This window comes from Lates calcarifer, linkage group LG6, assembly GCF_001640805.2.
Source record: "Lates calcarifer isolate ASB-BC8 linkage group LG6, TLL_Latcal_v3, whole genome shotgun sequence".
NCBI lineage: Eukaryota > Metazoa > Chordata > Actinopteri > Centropomidae > Lates > Lates calcarifer.
Window position 1 is genome coordinate 26909771 of NC_066838.1, and position 18800 is coordinate 26928570.

The following is an 18800-nucleotide window of genomic DNA, read 5'->3' on the forward strand; positions in this document are numbered from 1 at the left end:
AAGTAAATAAATCAATATAAACACATGCATTCACACAGAGATAGTTTGCATAGTTGTTACACACGTCACTTCATGTATAAACGTCACTTAATGTGCCCACTGGGCGGTGAGTAAGAAAGTCAATTTATTTACATCTCACTTTTTAAAACTCCTCTCATCTTAAACCAGGACGTGGAAACATGTGAACAGCCTCTGTTACAGAGTCAGAGCCTCTAAACTGAAGTGAATCAATGAACAGAGTTACTCTCCATCACTGCTGCTGCTGAGGAAGAGTCACACACACACACACACACACACACACACAGTTTGTCTTTAAACTTTATTCTGCACACCGAGAGAAAAACATCACAATCAGAAATATATGATTACAAATTAATCAAAGCTACAGGAAACTAGCTAACTATCATCAGTCTGTTTCTACAGTTTTAACAGTGAATCTGTTGTTTTCAGCTCATAGAAAAATCATCAGTGTTTGTGGCTGTTCAGGAACAAGTCCGAGTTCTTTCTGAGCTCATTTAGAAATAGCGTCTCCATCACAGAGCTACTGATCCTCAGTCACAGACGTAGACAGACATGATGATGAGGACTGAGCTGTGTCATTAGGACACACACACACCTCTAACATGAAGCCTCCTCCACATGATTTACACAGAGTGGATGTCAATATAAAGAGAGATTTACACTGAGAAAAACTAACTCTGGATCAAGTTTCCTGAGGATTTACCCTCATGGAGTCTTTATAACAGTGATTATCATGTTCAGTATCTAAGAGTTAAATGAACAAAGTCTTAATATAGAAATGAATAACAACAAAATTAAACTCTTCACTAATGTTACAGACAGAGAAAGTGGAAACAGTTTTAAATGTGAACAAACAAACAGCAGTGATATTTGTGATGAATCAGTTAAACAGCTGTTGACTGGAGGTGGAATTATGTTAAAGTTTAAACATTAGAATCATCGTTTCTTAACCTCTGTTTGTTCCTCAGGAGACTCTGTTTAAAGAAAAAAAATACAAAGGAAGAAACTGTCAAACTCTGTATACAGACTTTTGTTCACGACTAAAGTACGGGGGCTCAAAGTGGTCAATATAAAACAACAGATACATAAATAACAAATAAAATAATGTATTTTAAATACATTATTGTTCTATTCTTTTCGATATAAATCCAAATAAATGAAATGACAATGACTTTTAATTTTTAATCAGTTTATTAAATGACTATAATGTTTTCAGATTTGGCACTGAACAGCAGTGACTAGAAACATGAAGAAGATTAAAGACATTGTTTGATGGACTGAATGATGTTTGATTTTTAAAAACAGTTCAGTAAGACAAGTAAAATTTAAAGCTGCTTTAACTTGAACCAGAGAGATCAGTGGATGTATTTACCTGTTCCTCACTGGAACTGCCTCCTACTCCCTCTGCTCCTTCCTGCAGAGACATTTCACACTGTGATTAAAAAGTTTAGAAACTCCATAATTCTAATCAATTACTCACTGACAAAGTAATCACATTACTTTACTGAACAACAGAAGTAATTAAGAGCATTCCTTACTTCACTTTCATCACTCTGTCCAGCTGCTTCAACTGTGACTTTCCACTCAGTACTTGTTTTTTCCACATTCTGTATTTCACACAGGCAGAATGATCTATCTACAGCTAGCTTAGCATAGGTGACTGCTCACAGTGGTCTTGATCTACGTCTTGTTATTTAATTAGAATAAAATGAAAATAACTGGAATATTTGACTAAAGGTCATGCACAGATACATATCTGACAATAACAACTTTAACTTCTCAGTATGAAGTAAATGTTGAGTGCATAGTGTAGAGAGTAACAGAAACCATAGTAAAACAAGAGAGAACCTCAGAATACTGAAATTCAGCCCTGGATTTTTCCTCTAGGACTCCTAGAGACTAACTCCTCCTGTAGTTAGTCTGTGTTAAAGTCAGTGGTCTGTTCTGATACTAACCACAAATGTGTTCTCATACCAAGAATGAAATTTAAATAAAACTGATGTGATAACAACATATGATACACTGGTCAGAGTTTTGGTTTCCCTCCAAGTTTTAGGAAACTGAGTCAGTAAATGAGCAGATATTTTGGTGTCTGACTGACAGAAACTGATCAAGAACTAGTCCCAGCTGTTCATGTCTGTAGAGACAGAAACTGTAACATCTGACAGTCTGAATAACTCACAGTGCTCTTTAAAATCCTGATGAAAAAGACAGAAGAAGATTCAGGAAGTTTAACATGGAACTGACAGGTGCTGATTCTTTACCTGGACTCCTGATGGACCTGCAGTTGGTTCATGTTGTTGTTGCTCTCCTTGTGGACCTGTTGGCTGCTGTTGTTCACCACAATATTCTGGTTTGGTCGAGTCTTTAATCAGTGTTGCAGCAACATTAAAACACTCCTCCCACTGTTCACCTTTTAGTTGGTTCTCAATTCCTTCAGTCAGCTGTTTTTTTGCAGATCTCCTCAAAATCTCTGTCATTTCATTTTCCTCCTCCTCTAAAATCAGTTTGTTGTACAGAGTTCTTCTGTCACAATGGGTTGATATTTTTTCACAGCATTTCTTCCACTTCAACAATGGTATAATGGCTGCTAATATAATGATAACAACGAGTAAAGTGGAGCCAATAACCTTTGAAGAGTTTTTCAGTTCAGCGATGATCACTCGTTCCTCAGCTGTGAGGTTTTTCTTGTCTTTACACGCTAACTGTTGATCAGACCCATAATTCCCACAACAAACAAACCAGTCTCCATCTAAAAACACAAATACAACCCACAGAGCACCAACAAAAACTGCCTTGATAATGTGATGAACAATAACACAACAAAATGTGCAAGAGCAGCAACCTTTACAGCACTGCCTCCAATCCTGATTCTGGCTCTGAGAGGTACATGAATATCTGCAGGTTCTCTGAAATGTCTTGTCCATCCAGAGTATTAAAACCAATATGATGAAACAAGGCAGACCCATGTATAAACCGCAGTCGAGGGTTTGTTTTTCACAAGTGCATTCCATGTCTCTCTCAAGCAAAACATTATAAGTAAAAATCAGAATGACTGTGGCGCAGATGCTGAAGTTTGTAGAGGGAAAATTCCCCAGGTACTCCCTCATCTTTGGTGGACAGTTTGTATCTGCTGAGAGTCAGACTGTGAAAGTTAAACATGCGTTGAGGAGTCACCACGCCTCTCCTGCTTGGCTGGAAATCAACTGCAAAGTGTTATCACCAGAAATCTCGACCTGCAGGTGATACATCAAAACCTGAAATCTTATTGGTTTCCCATCACACTGAGTTCTTGTTTCATTGGTCAATCAGGCCTCAAATGGTTTTAATTTCCTCTTTCTTTGTTCCTGTTTAAAACTTTTGATCATAAATCCAAAACTCAAAAATGGAGACTGGTTGTAGCTGTGAGGTCTTAGTCCTGATGGTAAATTCATTTAAATAATCAGCATATTTGAATTTCCTGAACAGAACCTCCCTAAAGGATCAATGAAGTTCTTATCTATCTATCTATCTATCTATCTATCTTTTTCTCACAGAATTCCACGACATTGGTTGGTGATCAGATGTGTCTAAGATCAGCCTCAGATACTGAGACAGAAGCTGTTTGAAGGTTATAAGTGTGAAGATGCACTGAGTGCAACCATATTTATCAATGCACAGTCAATTAATGCCAAAAATTGGGTAAACTATCCTACTAAATTTGTTTTGTGACTACTTAGTTTGTTCACTTGACACTGCAATTAATACACTTGAAGACATTTAAAATCCAAATCCAGTGACTTGACATGCAGTCAGTGATTTGTTCTTTGTAAGCACAGTGTAGTACACTGTAACTAAAAATCACAATGAGAGGGAAGATTCCCGGCATCTTTGGCTGCCAGTTTGCATCTGCTGAGAGCTGAAGGTTGAAATATAAAAATTTCCTGATGACTTGCCTTTCCTCCTTTGCACAACTGCACAAGCTGCACAGCGTTATCACCAGAAATCTGAACCTGCACGCGATACACAAACACCTGAACACACCGCTGAACACCTGCTGTTTTTCCATCATGCTGAGGTCTTTTTCCATTGGTGGATCAGACCTGGATGATGGAGCTTTATGGGCTGATGATCAGATACAAATAAAATCAAGTGTACAGTGGAAACAGCACAACTGTGTAGTGTCACCAGCTTCTCTTAATCAATAAAAGCTTTTATATCTGACACTTAATACAACATGTGGTCAACTCTTTTCAGAGTGGAACACAACCATCCATCTGTTACCATAATGACAGTCAAGGAGGGTTTACATCTACTCATCATAGTTCATCTTACTCATAAGTAAGCAAGACTGTTGATTAGCATTGGTATAAAAGAATTGGTTCATATGCAGATCTCACTTGACGTCATGTCTGACCTCATCAAGATGAGCTGTAAAGTGTTTACGCTTGAACAAAGAAGAATCAATCAGCTGCTTCATCTACAAACCAGAGCAGTGACCTCTAGTGGCTCCTCTGTAGATCACAGGTCAGTGAGACTCATGAATCAGGAACCAATAAAATCCTGACTGATTATATGAATTGCTATACTGATGTAAACTGGCTAAAATTAAAGCAGAGACTCTGCTCTTTAAAGTAGAACCCACTGTTTTATTTCAGATTGAATGTGCTGAAGCTTTTAATTGATTTTAATGATTTCAATTCTGTAATATTAGTTTGTTAGTTTCAGCATGAATGAAAATGTCCACGTCTTACATATTTATGTTGTTATATTTGTGTAAATTGAGCCTTTCAAATAGTGAAATCTAATTTGAACTCTAACGCACTGTAAAGACAACACTAAGGAGTCCAGATATACCTGGAAAATGACATGGACTGGAGGAGCCGGGGATCGAACCACGGACCTCCTGTTCTGTTCTGTTCGTAGATCAACCAGTAAATGAAAAGTTTTGTCACCGTTTTCTGGCAGAGAACCATGTCCTCAAACGTGAAGATGCTGACTCTGATCCCAGCTGCTTCACACTCAGCTGAACACCACCACTGCTCCTTGTGCTTTTCATTCTGCTGAAGTTAAATTTGATGTAACTGGTAAATAGTTGTGAAGTATAAGGCTGAAACACGTCCAACCACATATACAACTAAATAAATCAACATAAACACACAGACAGAGTCAGTGTCCTCAGTTGTTACTCGCGGTGCAGTGCACGTGCTGCTGAGCTGAGAGCGTCAGTGACTCACCTGTGTGACCGGTACCTGCAGCTTCCCGCTCTGCTTCATCCTCTCAGGAGAATGTGATCCAGCTCAGACTCTCTGGTCCCGCTTAGACCCTGAGTTTACACAGTCAGAACCCACACACACACCACCGCTGAACGCTCCACCGTCACCCAGCATGCACCTGTCGACCGAACATCTGGGTGCGTTCGATTTGGGTCACTTAACGTCCACACCGGGCGGTGATAAGAAAGAATTTATTTATATCAAAACTCAGGTTGCAGAGTGTTTCACTACAGAAACTACAGAAAATAATTCACTGACACTTCACCACCTTGGTTTCTTATCCACAGTCATTACAGGAAACCTGGAGGAAATACAACCTCACATTTCTAACCTTAGGCCACGAGGGGGCAGTATAGAGATGAGTATCATGTGATCTGATGAGCATCGGAGCTCAGGACGTGGAAACATGTGAACAGCCTCTGTTACAGAGTCAGAGCCTCTAAACTGAAGTGAGTGAACAGAGTCTCCATCACTGCTGCTGAGGAAGAGTCACACACACGCACACACACACACACACACACACACACACACACACACACACACACAGTTTGTCTTTAAACTTTATTCTGCACACTGAGAAAAAAAAACAAAAAATATCAGAAATATATGATTAGAAATTAATCAGGAATCATCAGTGAGCTGTGTCATCAGGACACACGCACACCTCTAACATGAATCCTCCTCCACATGATTTACACAGAGTGGATGTCAATGTAAAGAGAGATTTACACTGAGAAAAACTCTGGATCAAGTTTCCTGAGGATTTACCCTCATGGAGTCTTTATAACAGTGATTATCATGTTCAATATCTAAGAGTTAAATGAATACATTTAATACAGAGATGAATGAACACAGAATTAAACTCACTAATGTTACAGACAGAGAAAGTGGAAATGTGGTAAATTTAAATGTGAACAAACAAACAGCAGTGATACAAGACATTCTCCAGTCTCTGATTAAAGCTCAATATTTGTGATGAATCAGTTAATCAGCTGTTGACTGGAGGTGGTGTTTCAAAAGTTAACATGGAACTGATGGGATTCTTTACCTGGACTCCTGATGGACCTGCAGTTTGTTCACTTGGTTGTTGCTCTCCTTGTTGATTCGTTGGCTGTTGTTCACCACAATATTCTGGTTTGGTCGAATCTTTAATCAGTGTTTCAGCAACATTAAAACACTCCTCCCACTGTTCACCTTTTAGTTTGTTCTTGATTTCTTCAGTCAGCTGTTTTTTTTGCAGATCTCCTCATAATCTCTTTTAGTTCATTTTTCTCCTCTTTTTTTTTACAGGGAGTCATTTCTTTTTTACAGTACGCCCTCTGTCCAAACAATGTAATTACGGCCGCCACAATAATTATAACAAAGAACGAAATACAGCCAATAACCTGAAAAAGAAGGGAAAAAGACCATTATCACAGCAGTACTGTGTTCTTCATGATAAAACACAGACTGATCTGTAGAATAAGACCACAGTGAAATAAAGGTGGAAACAGACTCACCTTTGAACAGTTTTTCAGATCACCGATGATCACTCGCTCCTCATCTGTGAGGTTTTTCTTGACCCATCATTCCCACAGCAAACAAACCAGTCTCCATCCAGTAACACAGATACAACCCACAGCAGTGCAACTAAAACTGCCTTGATAATGTGATGGAATATAACACACGAAAATGTGCTGCAGCAGCACTTTTCCCACTGACAACAAGTCTGTTTCTGATTCTGATCCTGTTCAATTCAATTCAATTCAATTCAATTCAATTCAATTCAATTTATTTATATAGTGCCAACAACAAACAACAGAAGTCATCTCAAGGCACTTTTCATAAAGAGCAGGTCTAGACTGTACTCATCATCAATCAGGCCTGAATTACATTTTATGTCTTTTTTAAATTTTGTAGTTCCAGCTCTGAGATCTTAGGTTTGATGATAAATTGATTTAAATAATCACCTTATGTGCTGTGGTTTTGAAAACTTTCTAATGAAGCAGAAACTGATAAGAATTACTGTCATGACTGAGTATAAACTGTTGAACATTAAAGTATAGTCTATAAAACTTGTTTTAAAATCATATGACGTGCAAAGTGTCTGAAGTTATAATAATTCAAAATTATTATAGAGTTTATCCTGACTTTTGTCTCAGACAAAATAAAATCAAGTGGACTGTTACAATAACTCAGTTATGTGATGTAAGTTGCTTTGGCAATATGCAAACCCGAAGCTAAACGGAGGCTAACCCTCAATAAAAGTGTACTGAGGGTACAGTATTAGCAGGTGAGCATGCCTTGACTCACAAAGTCCATGGTGATCAGAGACACAGTGAGACATTGTCCAACAATCAGCAATCAAACAGATTTAAGTAATCATCTGTCCATCTCAGGTGAATATTTCAGCCTTTTTTCTCAACATACTGTAATTACTGTGAGAGGTTTTATACTATTATGTCTGTCACTTTTTCAGGTCTTTGTTAGACCTTGAGCATGAGACACAGGTAGAAGCCATCTTACTTTGGCCCCTACACAGAGGGGATAACTGTGTTACCATATTTCACAATAATCATAAAATCAGATAAGGCCTGACTGAAATCAAAGTTTTATTTGCAGAATTAATTAATTTTCAACAAGTGCAGCCGTGACTGTTGCAACATAGAAGTAACATAATAAATCTTTACAAACCTGAATGGGTATACAAAACAAATTCAAACACAATAATACAATTGAGTTATTACCACAGAAAAAAAAATTAAGCTTGAACATAAGAATAGATTACTAATTCTTAATGCTGTCTCTTTAATTATTATGATAATTAAATGATTACATTCAAAGGTTAAAAATGAAATAATTTCATATGATCAGCTTGTTCAGTATATGTAGAGCTGGAAACTCATCTTCATCTCAAATCACCTTAATTCTGTTAAAATGTGACCAAAGAAACAATGAATTTTGATGTATCTGAAGCAGCAGATGTCTATCTACACGTGAGACATTATTCCTGTATAGATAGGAGGGTAAAGACAAAATGTTGAGGTTGTTCTGTCTCCTATGACTATAAAGAATAGATGGTCACATTATTACCTTTACTTCGTAATACCAGCTTTAAACAAACAGTACGTTTCTTGTACAGCAATGTAGCCATAGTCATCAAATATCTTAGATCTGGTGTCAGTTAATCAGTTCATGCTGCAGCTCTATGCTTTACATGGCTTCTATTGTTACAATAACAGAGTCAGAGCACCTCTTTTTGCTGAAATACATAACAACAATAGAGTGATGCTACAAAATGTCTAAGAAACTGCTGATAAAAAAAAAACAACTACTGCCAGCCAGAATCTAATACATATGTCTTTCTGTCCTTTAGACCTTGAGGCAAACAAAAGAAACTGAAGGTAAAAACTCATTTGCAGCTGTTGATTCATTACCTGGCTCTATGTTGCTCAGGCCACTTGCTGTTGTTGTTGCTCCTCATTGTTCAGAAATTGTTGGTGTAGCAGCATTTTTAATCAGATCTTTGGCAACAAAGTAACTCTTTGTCCACTGGCCAGCACGAATTCTGTTCTTAACTCCTTCAGTCAACTTTTCTTTTGCTGATGTCCTCAAAATCTCTTCAATGACTTCTCCCTCCTCTTCCAAAATCAGACTGTCAAACAGAAATTCTTGGTAACAGCATTTCCACCCTCCAAACAATGCTGCCATGCCCACTGCAAGTGTGATACCAAAGAGCACAAAGGAGCCAATAAACTGAAAAAGGAAACACAGAACAAAAAACAAAAATGATTATAGTATTACACCTTCACTGCGTTCTTTAGTTCTTTCCCACAGGTTAAGACATGTTAAAAGAACAGAAAAACACTCACCCTGGACTCATTTTTCAGTTCAGCGATGATAATTCGGTCCTCATCAGTGATGTTCCTCACTGCTTTACAGGCTAACTGTGCCTGTTTTTCAGAGTGATCATTCATACAGCAAACATACCAGTCTCCATCAAGGAGCACAAAGGCAGTCCACAGTCCACCAACAAGAGCTGCCTTGAAAATGTGGAAGAGGATAGACGCAAAAAACCTCCAGAAGTGACAACAGTCTCGACAGCCGCAGCAGCATGTGTATCTAAAGATTGCCTGAAATGACTTATCTGTACAGAGTATTAAGACAAATATGATGAACACCGGCAGAGCCATGTATAAATTACAGTCAGAGTGTAATGGTTTGCAAGTGCATTCAAAGTCCCTGTCAAGCAAAATACTGTACGTGAACATCACAATGATGGCAGCGTAGGTGCTGAGGTGCCGAGGAGTACATTTTGTCAGTACTTTTTCCATCTCTGATGTGTAGTTAGCATCTGTCTGCTGTTTATACCCTCTGAATATATACCCCCCGAAACCATTTCCTGGTTTTTTTGGGGGTTTTTTTGTGCATGTATGTAAAGAAATCTGCTGTGTGTGCTGAAGTGGTACTGCATGGGAAATCACATATATATATATACTTGAAACTGCCAGTACCTTAATTTTGGGGTTTTGTGTTTTGTTTTGTTTTTTTGTTTCTCAATCACTGATCCTAAAAGTCTCTGCTCTGATTTACTCAAAACCAAAATCAACTGTTGTCAAGTATTTTCAGCCTTAACACAGATTTGAGTAACTCCTTCACTGTTGGCTGTAAAATGGATCATATGAGAGCTGAGCTGTTAGCAGTCTGTGGGGAAATTTTCCATCAAATAAATTTAGATTAAAAGAAACTGAAACTGTACCCACGACTGCATTTATTTTAGCTAGGCGTTTCTAATAAACTGAAAACTGAATTTATGTGTGACACTTTTTCTATGGTTATGTAGACAAATTTTAGTTTTAAACCATCACTGTGAGGACATTTCAGCTGGTACCTAGTGATTTTTGAGGGTTGAGACTTGGTTGTAGGGTTCAGGTTAGAATTAGGTTTAAGTTTATTTGTTTTTAGCCAAAGCTGAAGAAGAATGAAGGCAATTCATTTGAAAAACACAAATGTCTGATTAATTTCCTTAGATTTTTTGTATGTCTGCCTTCATTTTTGTTGAAAGATCCTCTTTTCTCATAATTCAACCGGAGCTCAAGAACTCATACTTTCCTGCTTCTGCTGCAGTTTTCTCTTCTTCTTTCATTGTTCTCCTTCTTCCTCTTACAGTGTCACCCCACACTCAGATATGCAATGTACAGGAGATTATTGTGGCACTGTGGTCTTCAGTGTGAAGATGTGAAAATGTGTTTGATGCCTTGTGGTAAATTTCATCCATTTACTGTGAAATCTGAACTATTTTTGTTCATTTCACAGATAAAATATGAATGCACGAAGGAATGAGTGTAGACAATTATTCACACTCTTTCACTACAGTTATACAGTACTACACACAATACTACAGTTCTACACACAACTTACAGAGGTATAGTCAGCTGTGTCTTATCATACAAGAAAAAAAAAGCCAAACCTGGCTGGGCAGCAATATATGACACAAATCTATTCCCTTCAGACACAGGGAGATACAAACTCCATACAGAAAGCTTCAAACCCAGAAACAGAACAAGAACCTTGTGCTAACCACTGCACCGCCATGCCATCCTTTTCATTGCTAATCTGTTGAGCAGTAAATACAATCATTATTTGATCTTATATGATCAAAGCATCATCAAACAAAATGAACAAAAGTACAGGAAAAGTTAGAAGCAACAAAGGTTTAGTAAAATACACCACAAAGCTTCTGTTTCCACATCAGCATGGACCACAACATGTATTTATGCTTTATCAAAGAAGGATCAGTCAACTGGTTCATATACAAACCTCAGTGAAAGTCATGGCTTCAGTCCTCAGTCAGTCCAGCAGTGACCTCTAGTGGCTCCTCTGCAGATCACAGGTCAGTGAGATTCACATCAATCAGGAAGCAATAAAACTCTGACTGATTGCTAGTTAAAGTAACATGTAAGTTTCACTCATTAAACAACCACTGGGATGTGTAGAAGGACACTGTGTTAGAAGGGTGATATCTCCCTGCTGAAGGTCTGATGGAACGAACAGAACTACATCATCTTCAAATACTGTAGCTTCAAAAGTGAGTCTGAAGCCAAATCGAACACTCTGACAGCACCTTGAGATTCTGCCAATGAAAATCACAAACAGGCTCAGTGACAATGGACAACCCTGATGGAGACCAACTCCAACTGGAGGCATGTTTGACTGCTGAGAATATGAACACAACTCTAACTCCAGGAAGGCTGCATGGGCAAACCCTCCAGTAACTTTAAACATAAATAATTGTTCTTAACTTCAATTCAATTCAGTTTTATTTACATATCACCGAATCACAACAGAAATGATCTAAAGGCACTTTTCATATAGAGCAGGTCTAGACCGTACTCTTTATATTATTATAACCGCAACCAAAATAATACTGGCTATACTAATATAAACCTGCTCAAATTAAAACTGAGATGTGGCACTTCAATGTAGAGTCCATTATTTTATTTTAGACTGAATGTGCCCCCTCCGGATGTCTGAGCTGCTTTCTGTCACTACCCAGAGTTCATGACCACAGGAGAGGGTTGAAACGTAGATCAACAAGTGAACTGAAAGCTTTTTCTTCAGGCTCAGCTCCCTCTTCACTACAATGTTCCAGCACAATATCCACATTATTACAGATGCTGCACCAGTCTGCCTCAAGCTCCATTTTATCCTCACTATGAGCAAGACCCTGAGATACTTAAACTCCTTCACCTGAGGCAGAAACTGGCTCCAAACACAAAGGGAACAAATTTGCCATTTTCTGACAGAGAACCATGGCCTCAGAACCTCATCATCTGCAAAAAGCAGAGAAGGAAGTTGCCGAACTGCACCTTACCCCCTGACTGCACCTTGAGATTCTGTTCATGAAAATCACAAACACGATCTGTGACAAGGGACAACCCAACACCAACTGGAAATGTGTTTGACCTCTTGCCAAGAGTACAGACACAAGTCTAAGTCCAGTTATAAGGACTGAAAGGCTGGAACTCCTACGACCCCTCCAATAACTTTAAACATAAATGATTTTTCTTAACCTCAACAAAAATAACTTACTGTGATAATAATACTTAAATAACTGCGATAAGATAAGCTTGGCAAAAGCAGAGGTAAACAGCTAAAAACAGCACACGTGGAGATATACATTCATTCATTTCACAGTTGCTCATTCAGCCAGATTCCTGTTGGTCACTGAGGCAGTAAATGCAGCAGCAGCAGTGTTGAAGTCATCACTGATGAGCAGTAACAGCAGAGTACAGAGGATTGTCTTTGGTGAGGCTGCCATCAGAGCTCTCTTTAGGCTCAGAGTAGACTACGTCACTGGTGTTACCTCGAGGGGCGCTGCTGGACGACTCAGTGGTCCCGTTGGAGAAATCCACCTCAGTGTAGCTGAGATGACTGGAGTCATCTTCAGCCTGGAAAAAGAAAATGAACAGAGGTTAAAGTGTGTCAGCAGCCACATTTCAGCACAAGTTTCCTCCTACATGAAACGTTAATTCATTCATCACTTGCATCCATGTTTATGAGCTAGAAGACTCTCAGACTTTTAGATAGTCGAGTACTCTGACTTAACCCCTGTTGAGTCTCTGTGTAACTGTGGTTGTTCAGGTTGGATCTCCCTCTAACTGAGTGAGAGTCAGCAGCTTAAACTGCTGGAATCAGACCAGAGAGTTCAGAGTGAAGCTGAACTGTAGATCAGTTAAAAACCAGAGTTCATCTCTGATATCCAGGAAACTGACGGAAAGATCAAGAGTTAGAAACAGAGATTGGTGTGTTTGTTACAGCCACAGCACTTCCTGCTACAGAGGGAGAAGAGGATCATGGGTAATAGATACCACTGGGCTGTGTTTCAGGCAGTCTGAGTTCTGGTCAGGAGATTGATACTCTGTGTTTTCTATGCATGAAAACCACTGAACTGCTCAGACACAGAGCTCAACAGGAGTAATGACCACCCATGGCTGCAGAGGGCGCTGCTGCTCCATGAAGTTACAGTTTTTTCTTACCTTGTGCTCAGAGGTGGGAACAGTAGCGAGGCTGTACTCATCGTTGTTTTCCACTCTGTTTGGTTGGGTGTACTTGGCATAACTGTAAACTGAAGATACACCCTGTCTGTCCTCCTCTCTGATTTCCTCGTACACTCGACCGGGCTGCAGGAGAAGAGAGGTTTGGTTTGTATTAAAATCAGCTGGTCTATCAAACAGTCAGATGTCTCAAATTTCCTTAAACTGACCTCGGTGACTGAAGCGTACTCTGTTTCCACAGGAGGTTCTGAAACATACAACAGTAAGTTTAAACCATCACACTGTGAGGCCACTACAGAGCTGCAGGGGAAGTCAGTTACTGTAGTTTGACCACATGTCAGCACGGTCATCAGCTGGAGCTACAGCAGCTGATGGAGGCAGTTAAAGTTCTTCAGAACCTGAAGCACACGATGACCTCTGTTTGGTTCAGTAATCAAGCAAAGACGGTGTAATCAAGAGTTTTCTTTACATCAGTATCAAGTGCTTTTGTGAACTTTGACGCTATAAGGAGTGAGCTGACTCAACAGTGATGACTCTGAGGGGCATGGTAGCATTTTGTGCTACAAACTTTTAATGTCTGTCTCAAACGTTAATTTTATACAAAGAGACGACAAACTGTTTGAAATGGGGGAAGTTTTCCTTATATGGTTGCCTCTGTGTGTGTGTGTGTGTGTGTGTGTGTGTGTGTTTCCTGTTGCTTCACCCTTTGATTTAGACGCCCTCTTCCTGCACAATATCAGCACAGCAACTGACAGCAGGATGATGATGACGACCAGAGTCAGAGTGATGACCAGAGTTTTGTCTGAAAATTAGGATTTAAAAAGTAGAGTGAAAACAGGTTCATATCATCTCCTGATGTCTTTACTGCAGAAATGAACCAGGAAGAAAATCTGTCATTCAGGAATTACAGCTGTTACAGAACTCAGAAAAAGTGAAGTCTGAAAATAGCTGTGAGGAAATGATTCTGACATTTCAACAGGAGAGTGTGAATGTGCCAAAACCCCTGTACTATGCAAACAAGTACACGTGATAGAGTGGAGACTCTCTTATCTTTACATTACAAACATTAGAAACCTGTGTGGTCAGACCTCAGGACGTACAGTTTGTACACCAGAATCTGTGCTGTTTATATCAGTGATGGAGCTTCATCTGTTAAACACAGTGTGTGGATGTACATCCACCTGGTCTCTGAGTCTGTCCATCAGACTGGTCGGTGGTTTGAGTTAAAGCTGATGGTGCTGATGTTACAGGTTGGACAGCCAGGATCGGTTCTGAGGTGGACGGAGCTGTGAATGATGGAAACACAGGAACATGCTGATACAAAGAGAAATAAGATGATGCTTAAACATGACGACAGTATAAACTATAAACATCAGTTTTGTGTCTAAAAAGCTGCTGATTGAATCATCAGTGTGTCTGGGTCAGAAATATTCAGTGAACTGTCAGAATATTCTCTCAGACCTAAAAAGACTTTCAGGAACATTTTCTTTCATTTCAGTAGAAACTCACCGTCTGTGACAGAGATGGTAAAGTCTCTGTGTGATGATCTGTCCAGACTACACCTGTACAGTCCTGAGTCAGACTCAGTCAGCTGGGTGATGGTCACCAAAAGAAATACTTTGGTAGCAGATATTTCTAAATATCTGATGCTGTATTTGTCTTTCTGAGCTTTGTCTTCATGTGTCACAACCAGAATGTTCTTTCCTTCACATTTGTTCTTACAGAGGAACTTAAAACTTCCAGTTAAAGCAAATGAACATGCAACTCTGAGGTTTCCTCCAGTTCTTGTAAAGAGGAGAGGTTTCTCTGCAGGATCATTCAGCAGTGCTGTTGGAAACACAAACAGTCACATGTTAGTAACACGATGCAGTCTGATCACAATAATTACAATCTCAAAATTTATAACTGTTATTAGCCTATTATCATTATAATCATTATTACTATTATCAGTAGGTTATTATCAGTAACACCATTACACCCGTCATTCTAACAACCAGTCTGAAATACAACAGTGTGTCCAGCTGCTCTCTATAGTATTGACCTCACTCCATCTAAAGTAAAGCACCATGAGATAATGTAGGTTGTGATTTGAAGCTGAACAAATGAAACTGAACTGAATGAATCCAACAATGATGTTAAGTGGATTCTTCCAGCAAAGATTCAGTGCATCACAGTCTGACCCTTCACACACAGATTTCATTCACTGTAACACAGACACAGAACAATCAGCTTTACACATGTTGATCATGAAAAGTAAATGACTGATCAAACAAGAAGATCTCCTTTTATTTGGCAACAACTGAAACTTAGTTTTTCCTTTGACCTGTTGATCGTCTAAAACACAGAGGCACAAACTGTGTTCCACTAATATTCATCAGCTGGAGTTAAATGAATATTTATCAGAGCTCACAGTGATAAAACATGTCAAGCAGCTGTCAGTGAACAGTGAAACTTTTCTTCAGAGACGAGACAGAGACATTTTCATCAAACTCACCGTCTGCAACCATGATTTCTACGTCTTCATATGAAGCTGTTGATAGAAATTCACCCAGACCACACCTGTACTGTCCTGAGTCAGACGAGGTCAGCTGAGTGATGGTCACAGACAGATCTCCTCCTGAAACAAATCCACCTTCATATCTGATGCTGTATCTGCCTGTCTCTGCTCTGTTACCAGTTGTTTGAATGAGGACGTCGTCTGCTTCACATTTGTCCTTACAGAAGATCTTTAAATGTCCAGATGAAGACAAGGAGCATTTAACTGTGACGTCTTCTCCTTTAATTCCTGAGTAGACTTTTCCATTGATGAGACCAGTGTTTCCATCCAGCAGAGCTGCTGAGAAGATCAAGAGTCAGTAGTTAGAAACTGATGAGCACCACTGACAGGTGAAGTGAAGAACATGAGCAGCCATGAGAGCTGGTTGGATGTATTTACAATTTTATGAAGCTGTTACAAACTACAGCAACAGTCAGTGTGAAGCTACAGAACACATGAACTCTGTTAGAGTCAAATTACAACGAAAAGCAAACTGCTGTTAGTCCTTCAAAAAACTAATGAATAGCAGTTACTCTGATCATCAATTAACTGCTTCTCTAGAAAAAAGCCAAACATCTGCTGGTTCCAGCTTCTCAAAGACAGAAATCTGCCCTTTTCTTTATCATATGACAGTGAACAGAACATTTTGAGGATTTAGATCAGTGGCTGAATAAAACCAATAAAACCATCGTTGATAAAAAATAGAACTAAACTTCTCTCTGAGCAGTTATAGTAAGATAAGTGAAAGGACTCAGTGAGTCTGAGTCCTTCATTTTCCTTCCTGACATACAGTCTGTTGTTTAAAGGACCTGTTCACATTCTTTAAAGTCTGTCCTGAAACAGCACTGACAGGTCCACATGTTGACTGACTGAGTTTTCCTTCTCTCTAACTGTTGAAACAGATTCCTTCTTAAAGTCAGAGACTAAGTCCACCGTCCTGGTTCAGAGGAAAAATCCATCCTAAGCTGATGTGAGGCTCATGTTTCAGGACACACTTGGAAAACTGTGAACGTGTCCTTTAAAGTGACTCCCAGCTGTGATCATCATGTTGAATGATAGAAAGCACTCAAACTGTACTCACAGAGGAGGAGGAAGCAGATCAGAGTGGGACAGACTTTCATGTTGGTTGATGGTTCACTGCTGCCTCTCTTCTTTCTTCACTGACTCAACAGGAAGCTCTCACTTCTCTAAATGATGGAGTCCCTCCTCCCAGCACCACACACAGCTCCTCCCCCTCCATCATACTCTCCTCCCCACAGTCCAACTGTGGTCATTATGTTTTCAGGTCATCCAATTCTCATGAACACAGTCTCTCACAAACACTTTGAGGGAATTTCTTCAGATTTGGTGCAATCATTTCAACTCAAAGATGAACTGATTAGATTTATTGGTCAAAGGTCAAAGGTCATTCATTGAAGCATTACACAGAATGTGATGAAATGAAGATTTTTTTAAATTCTTGTTTTCTTTCTCACCATCATGGAAAATCTTCTGTTGAATAAAATTCTCGATCTAAGCTTCTGAGTTCAAGACTAAATATATTTGAGTGTGGGACTGTTGGTCAAATTAAACAAGGAAACTGAGGATGTGAAGATGGACCGCGGAAAATTATAACACAAATATGAAATAATTGATTTTAAACTATTTTAATCCAATTTCTGGCAAAGAAACGAGGCACTTGATAAATGACTTATTTTGTTAAATACAGGAAAAAACATTAGCATCAATACAGAAAATCAACTGTCTGATCATCGCCAGAATTAAATTTCATATGACAACCCTCTTATACGAAATCCCCTCAGGAGTGGATCAGTACAGTCCAGAAAAGGAGAAACTCAGAAAAAGAAGAAACTCTACTACACTTCACTCAGCTCAACGTCAGAGGTCAGAGGAAATGTTGAAATGAAGTCAAACAGTAGATTTGACTGTAAAGACACAGCAGAGGTCAAGACATGGACTGATTCTCCAACCTATCAGAGGAGACACGGGTCTGTGGCTGGAAGATTTTGGTTCATTTAAATATCATTGATTTATTTGGTCCCTGATTAAATTCATGAATCTGGCTGATCAGCAGACCTCAGGCCTGCAGCTGCTGCAGAGTCTCCTCCAACCCTCAGTCAGCAGCTCCTGGTGAGACAACTGCATCAAAACTGATGGAGCAGTGACCTCTGGTGGTGAACCACAGTATGTGCTCATATAATATATACTGTATATAATGTGGTTGGATGGAGTTGATTTTTCACGGCTTTTTCACAGAGTCAAATGGGATTGTTAGCAGCCAATTTTACAATGCATTTGGAAATTATTCAGACGCCTTTTAAAAACATTTAGTTATGTTGTGGTTTCATGTTAATTGCAAAGACAACAATCTCTCTCTGAACGTGGAGAAGACGAAGGAGATTGTTGTGGACTTCAGGAGAGCACACCCAGCATGCCCCTCTGACCATCAACAGTGCTACTGTGGAGATGGTGAGCAGCACCCGGTTCCTGGGTGTGCACATCACAGAGGACGATCTGGACGATCAACACAGCATCACTGGCCAAGAAAGCTCAGCAGCGCCTCTACTTCCTCTGCAAACTGAGAAGAGCCAGATCCCCACCCTCCATCATGTGCACCTCCTTATGATATGCATCATCAGCTGTGAGACTTTATAGAAACAGGTGTGTATCTTTCAAAATCATGTCCAATCAATTAAATTTACCACAGGTGGACTCCAGTCAAGGTGTAGCAACATCTCAAAGATGATCAAGAGGAGGAATGGGAGGAACCTGAGCTGAATTTCAAGTGTCAAAGCAAAGGGTTTGAAGACTTATGTCAATGTGATATTTCAGTTTTTCCTTTTGCAAAAATCCTCTTGTTTTCTTTTTGTGATTGTGGCATTGAGTGTAGAATGATGAAGGAAAGAAATGTTGTTGTTTTTTTTTTTTTAACTTTAGCATGAGGCTACAACT

At 39.3% G+C, this 18800-nt stretch overlaps 2 protein-coding genes across 4 annotated transcripts; both read right to left on the bottom strand.

Moving 5' to 3' along the window:
- Positions 1-304: 304 nt before the first annotated feature.
- On the bottom strand, positions 305-3940 carry LOC108879745 (uncharacterized). The gene is made up of 3 exons (XM_018671140.2): positions 2286-3940; positions 1394-1435; positions 305-995 (listed from the first exon to the last, which is right to left on the bottom strand). Exons 1-3 carry the CDS (start codon positions 3129-3131, stop codon positions 945-947), a joined length of 939 nt encoding a protein of 312 aa, XP_018526656.1. The 5' UTR covers positions 3132-3940; the 3' UTR covers positions 305-944.
- A 3914-nt stretch (positions 3941-7854) lies between these two features.
- LOC108879742 (polymeric immunoglobulin receptor) lies at positions 7855-17035 on the bottom strand. Of its 3 annotated transcripts, none has more exons than XM_051071507.1 (9): positions 16930-17035; positions 15807-16145; positions 14822-15139; positions 14488-14598; positions 14016-14114; positions 13522-13559; positions 13295-13438; positions 9128-12706; positions 7855-9011 (listed from the first exon to the last, which is right to left on the bottom strand). In XM_051071507.1, the coding sequence occupies exons 1-8, from the start codon at positions 16967-16969 to the stop codon at positions 12521-12523; spliced, it is 1275 nt and encodes a 424-aa protein (XP_050927464.1). In that variant the 5' UTR covers positions 16970-17035; the 3' UTR covers positions 7855-9011; positions 9128-12520. The 3 variants fall into 3 exon arrangements, with proteins under 3 accessions (XP_050927464.1, XP_018526651.1, XP_050927463.1); XM_018671135.2 differs by having other exon boundaries at positions 14494-14598; positions 15807-16148; positions 16930-17033; XM_051071506.1 differs by having other exon boundaries at positions 15807-16148; positions 16930-17033.
- Positions 17036-18800: the final 1765 nt, after the last annotated feature.

What these genes read in the sequence shown, in the direction of transcription:
- LOC108879745 (XM_018671140.2), bottom strand. Translation starts at nt 3,131, where the DNA reads ATGAGGGAGTACCTGGGGAATTTTCCCTCTACAAACTTCAGCATCTGC. An exon ending in CAGGTCCATCAGGAGTCCAG is followed by an intron (nt 1,436 to 2,285) that starts GTAAAGAATCAG and finishes ATGTCTCTGCAG; the next exon opens with GAAGGAGCAGAGGGAGTAGG. An exon ending in GCAGTTCCAGTGAGGAACAG is followed by an intron (nt 996 to 1,393) that starts GTAAATACATCC and finishes TTCTTTAAACAG; the next exon opens with AGTCTCCTGAGGAACAAACA.
- LOC108879742 (XM_051071506.1), bottom strand. Translation starts at nt 16,969, where the DNA reads ATGAAAGTCTGTCCCACTCTGATCTGCTTCCTCCTCCTCT. An exon ending in TACCATCTCTGTCACAGACG is followed by an intron (nt 14,599 to 14,821) that starts GTGAGTTTCTAC and finishes CATCATTCACAG; the next exon opens with CTCCGTCCACCTCAGAACCG. An exon ending in GAGGGCGTCTAAATCAAAGG is followed by an intron (nt 13,560 to 14,015) that starts GTGAAGCAACAG and finishes TGTATGTTTCAG; the next exon opens with AACCTCCTGTGGAAACAGAG.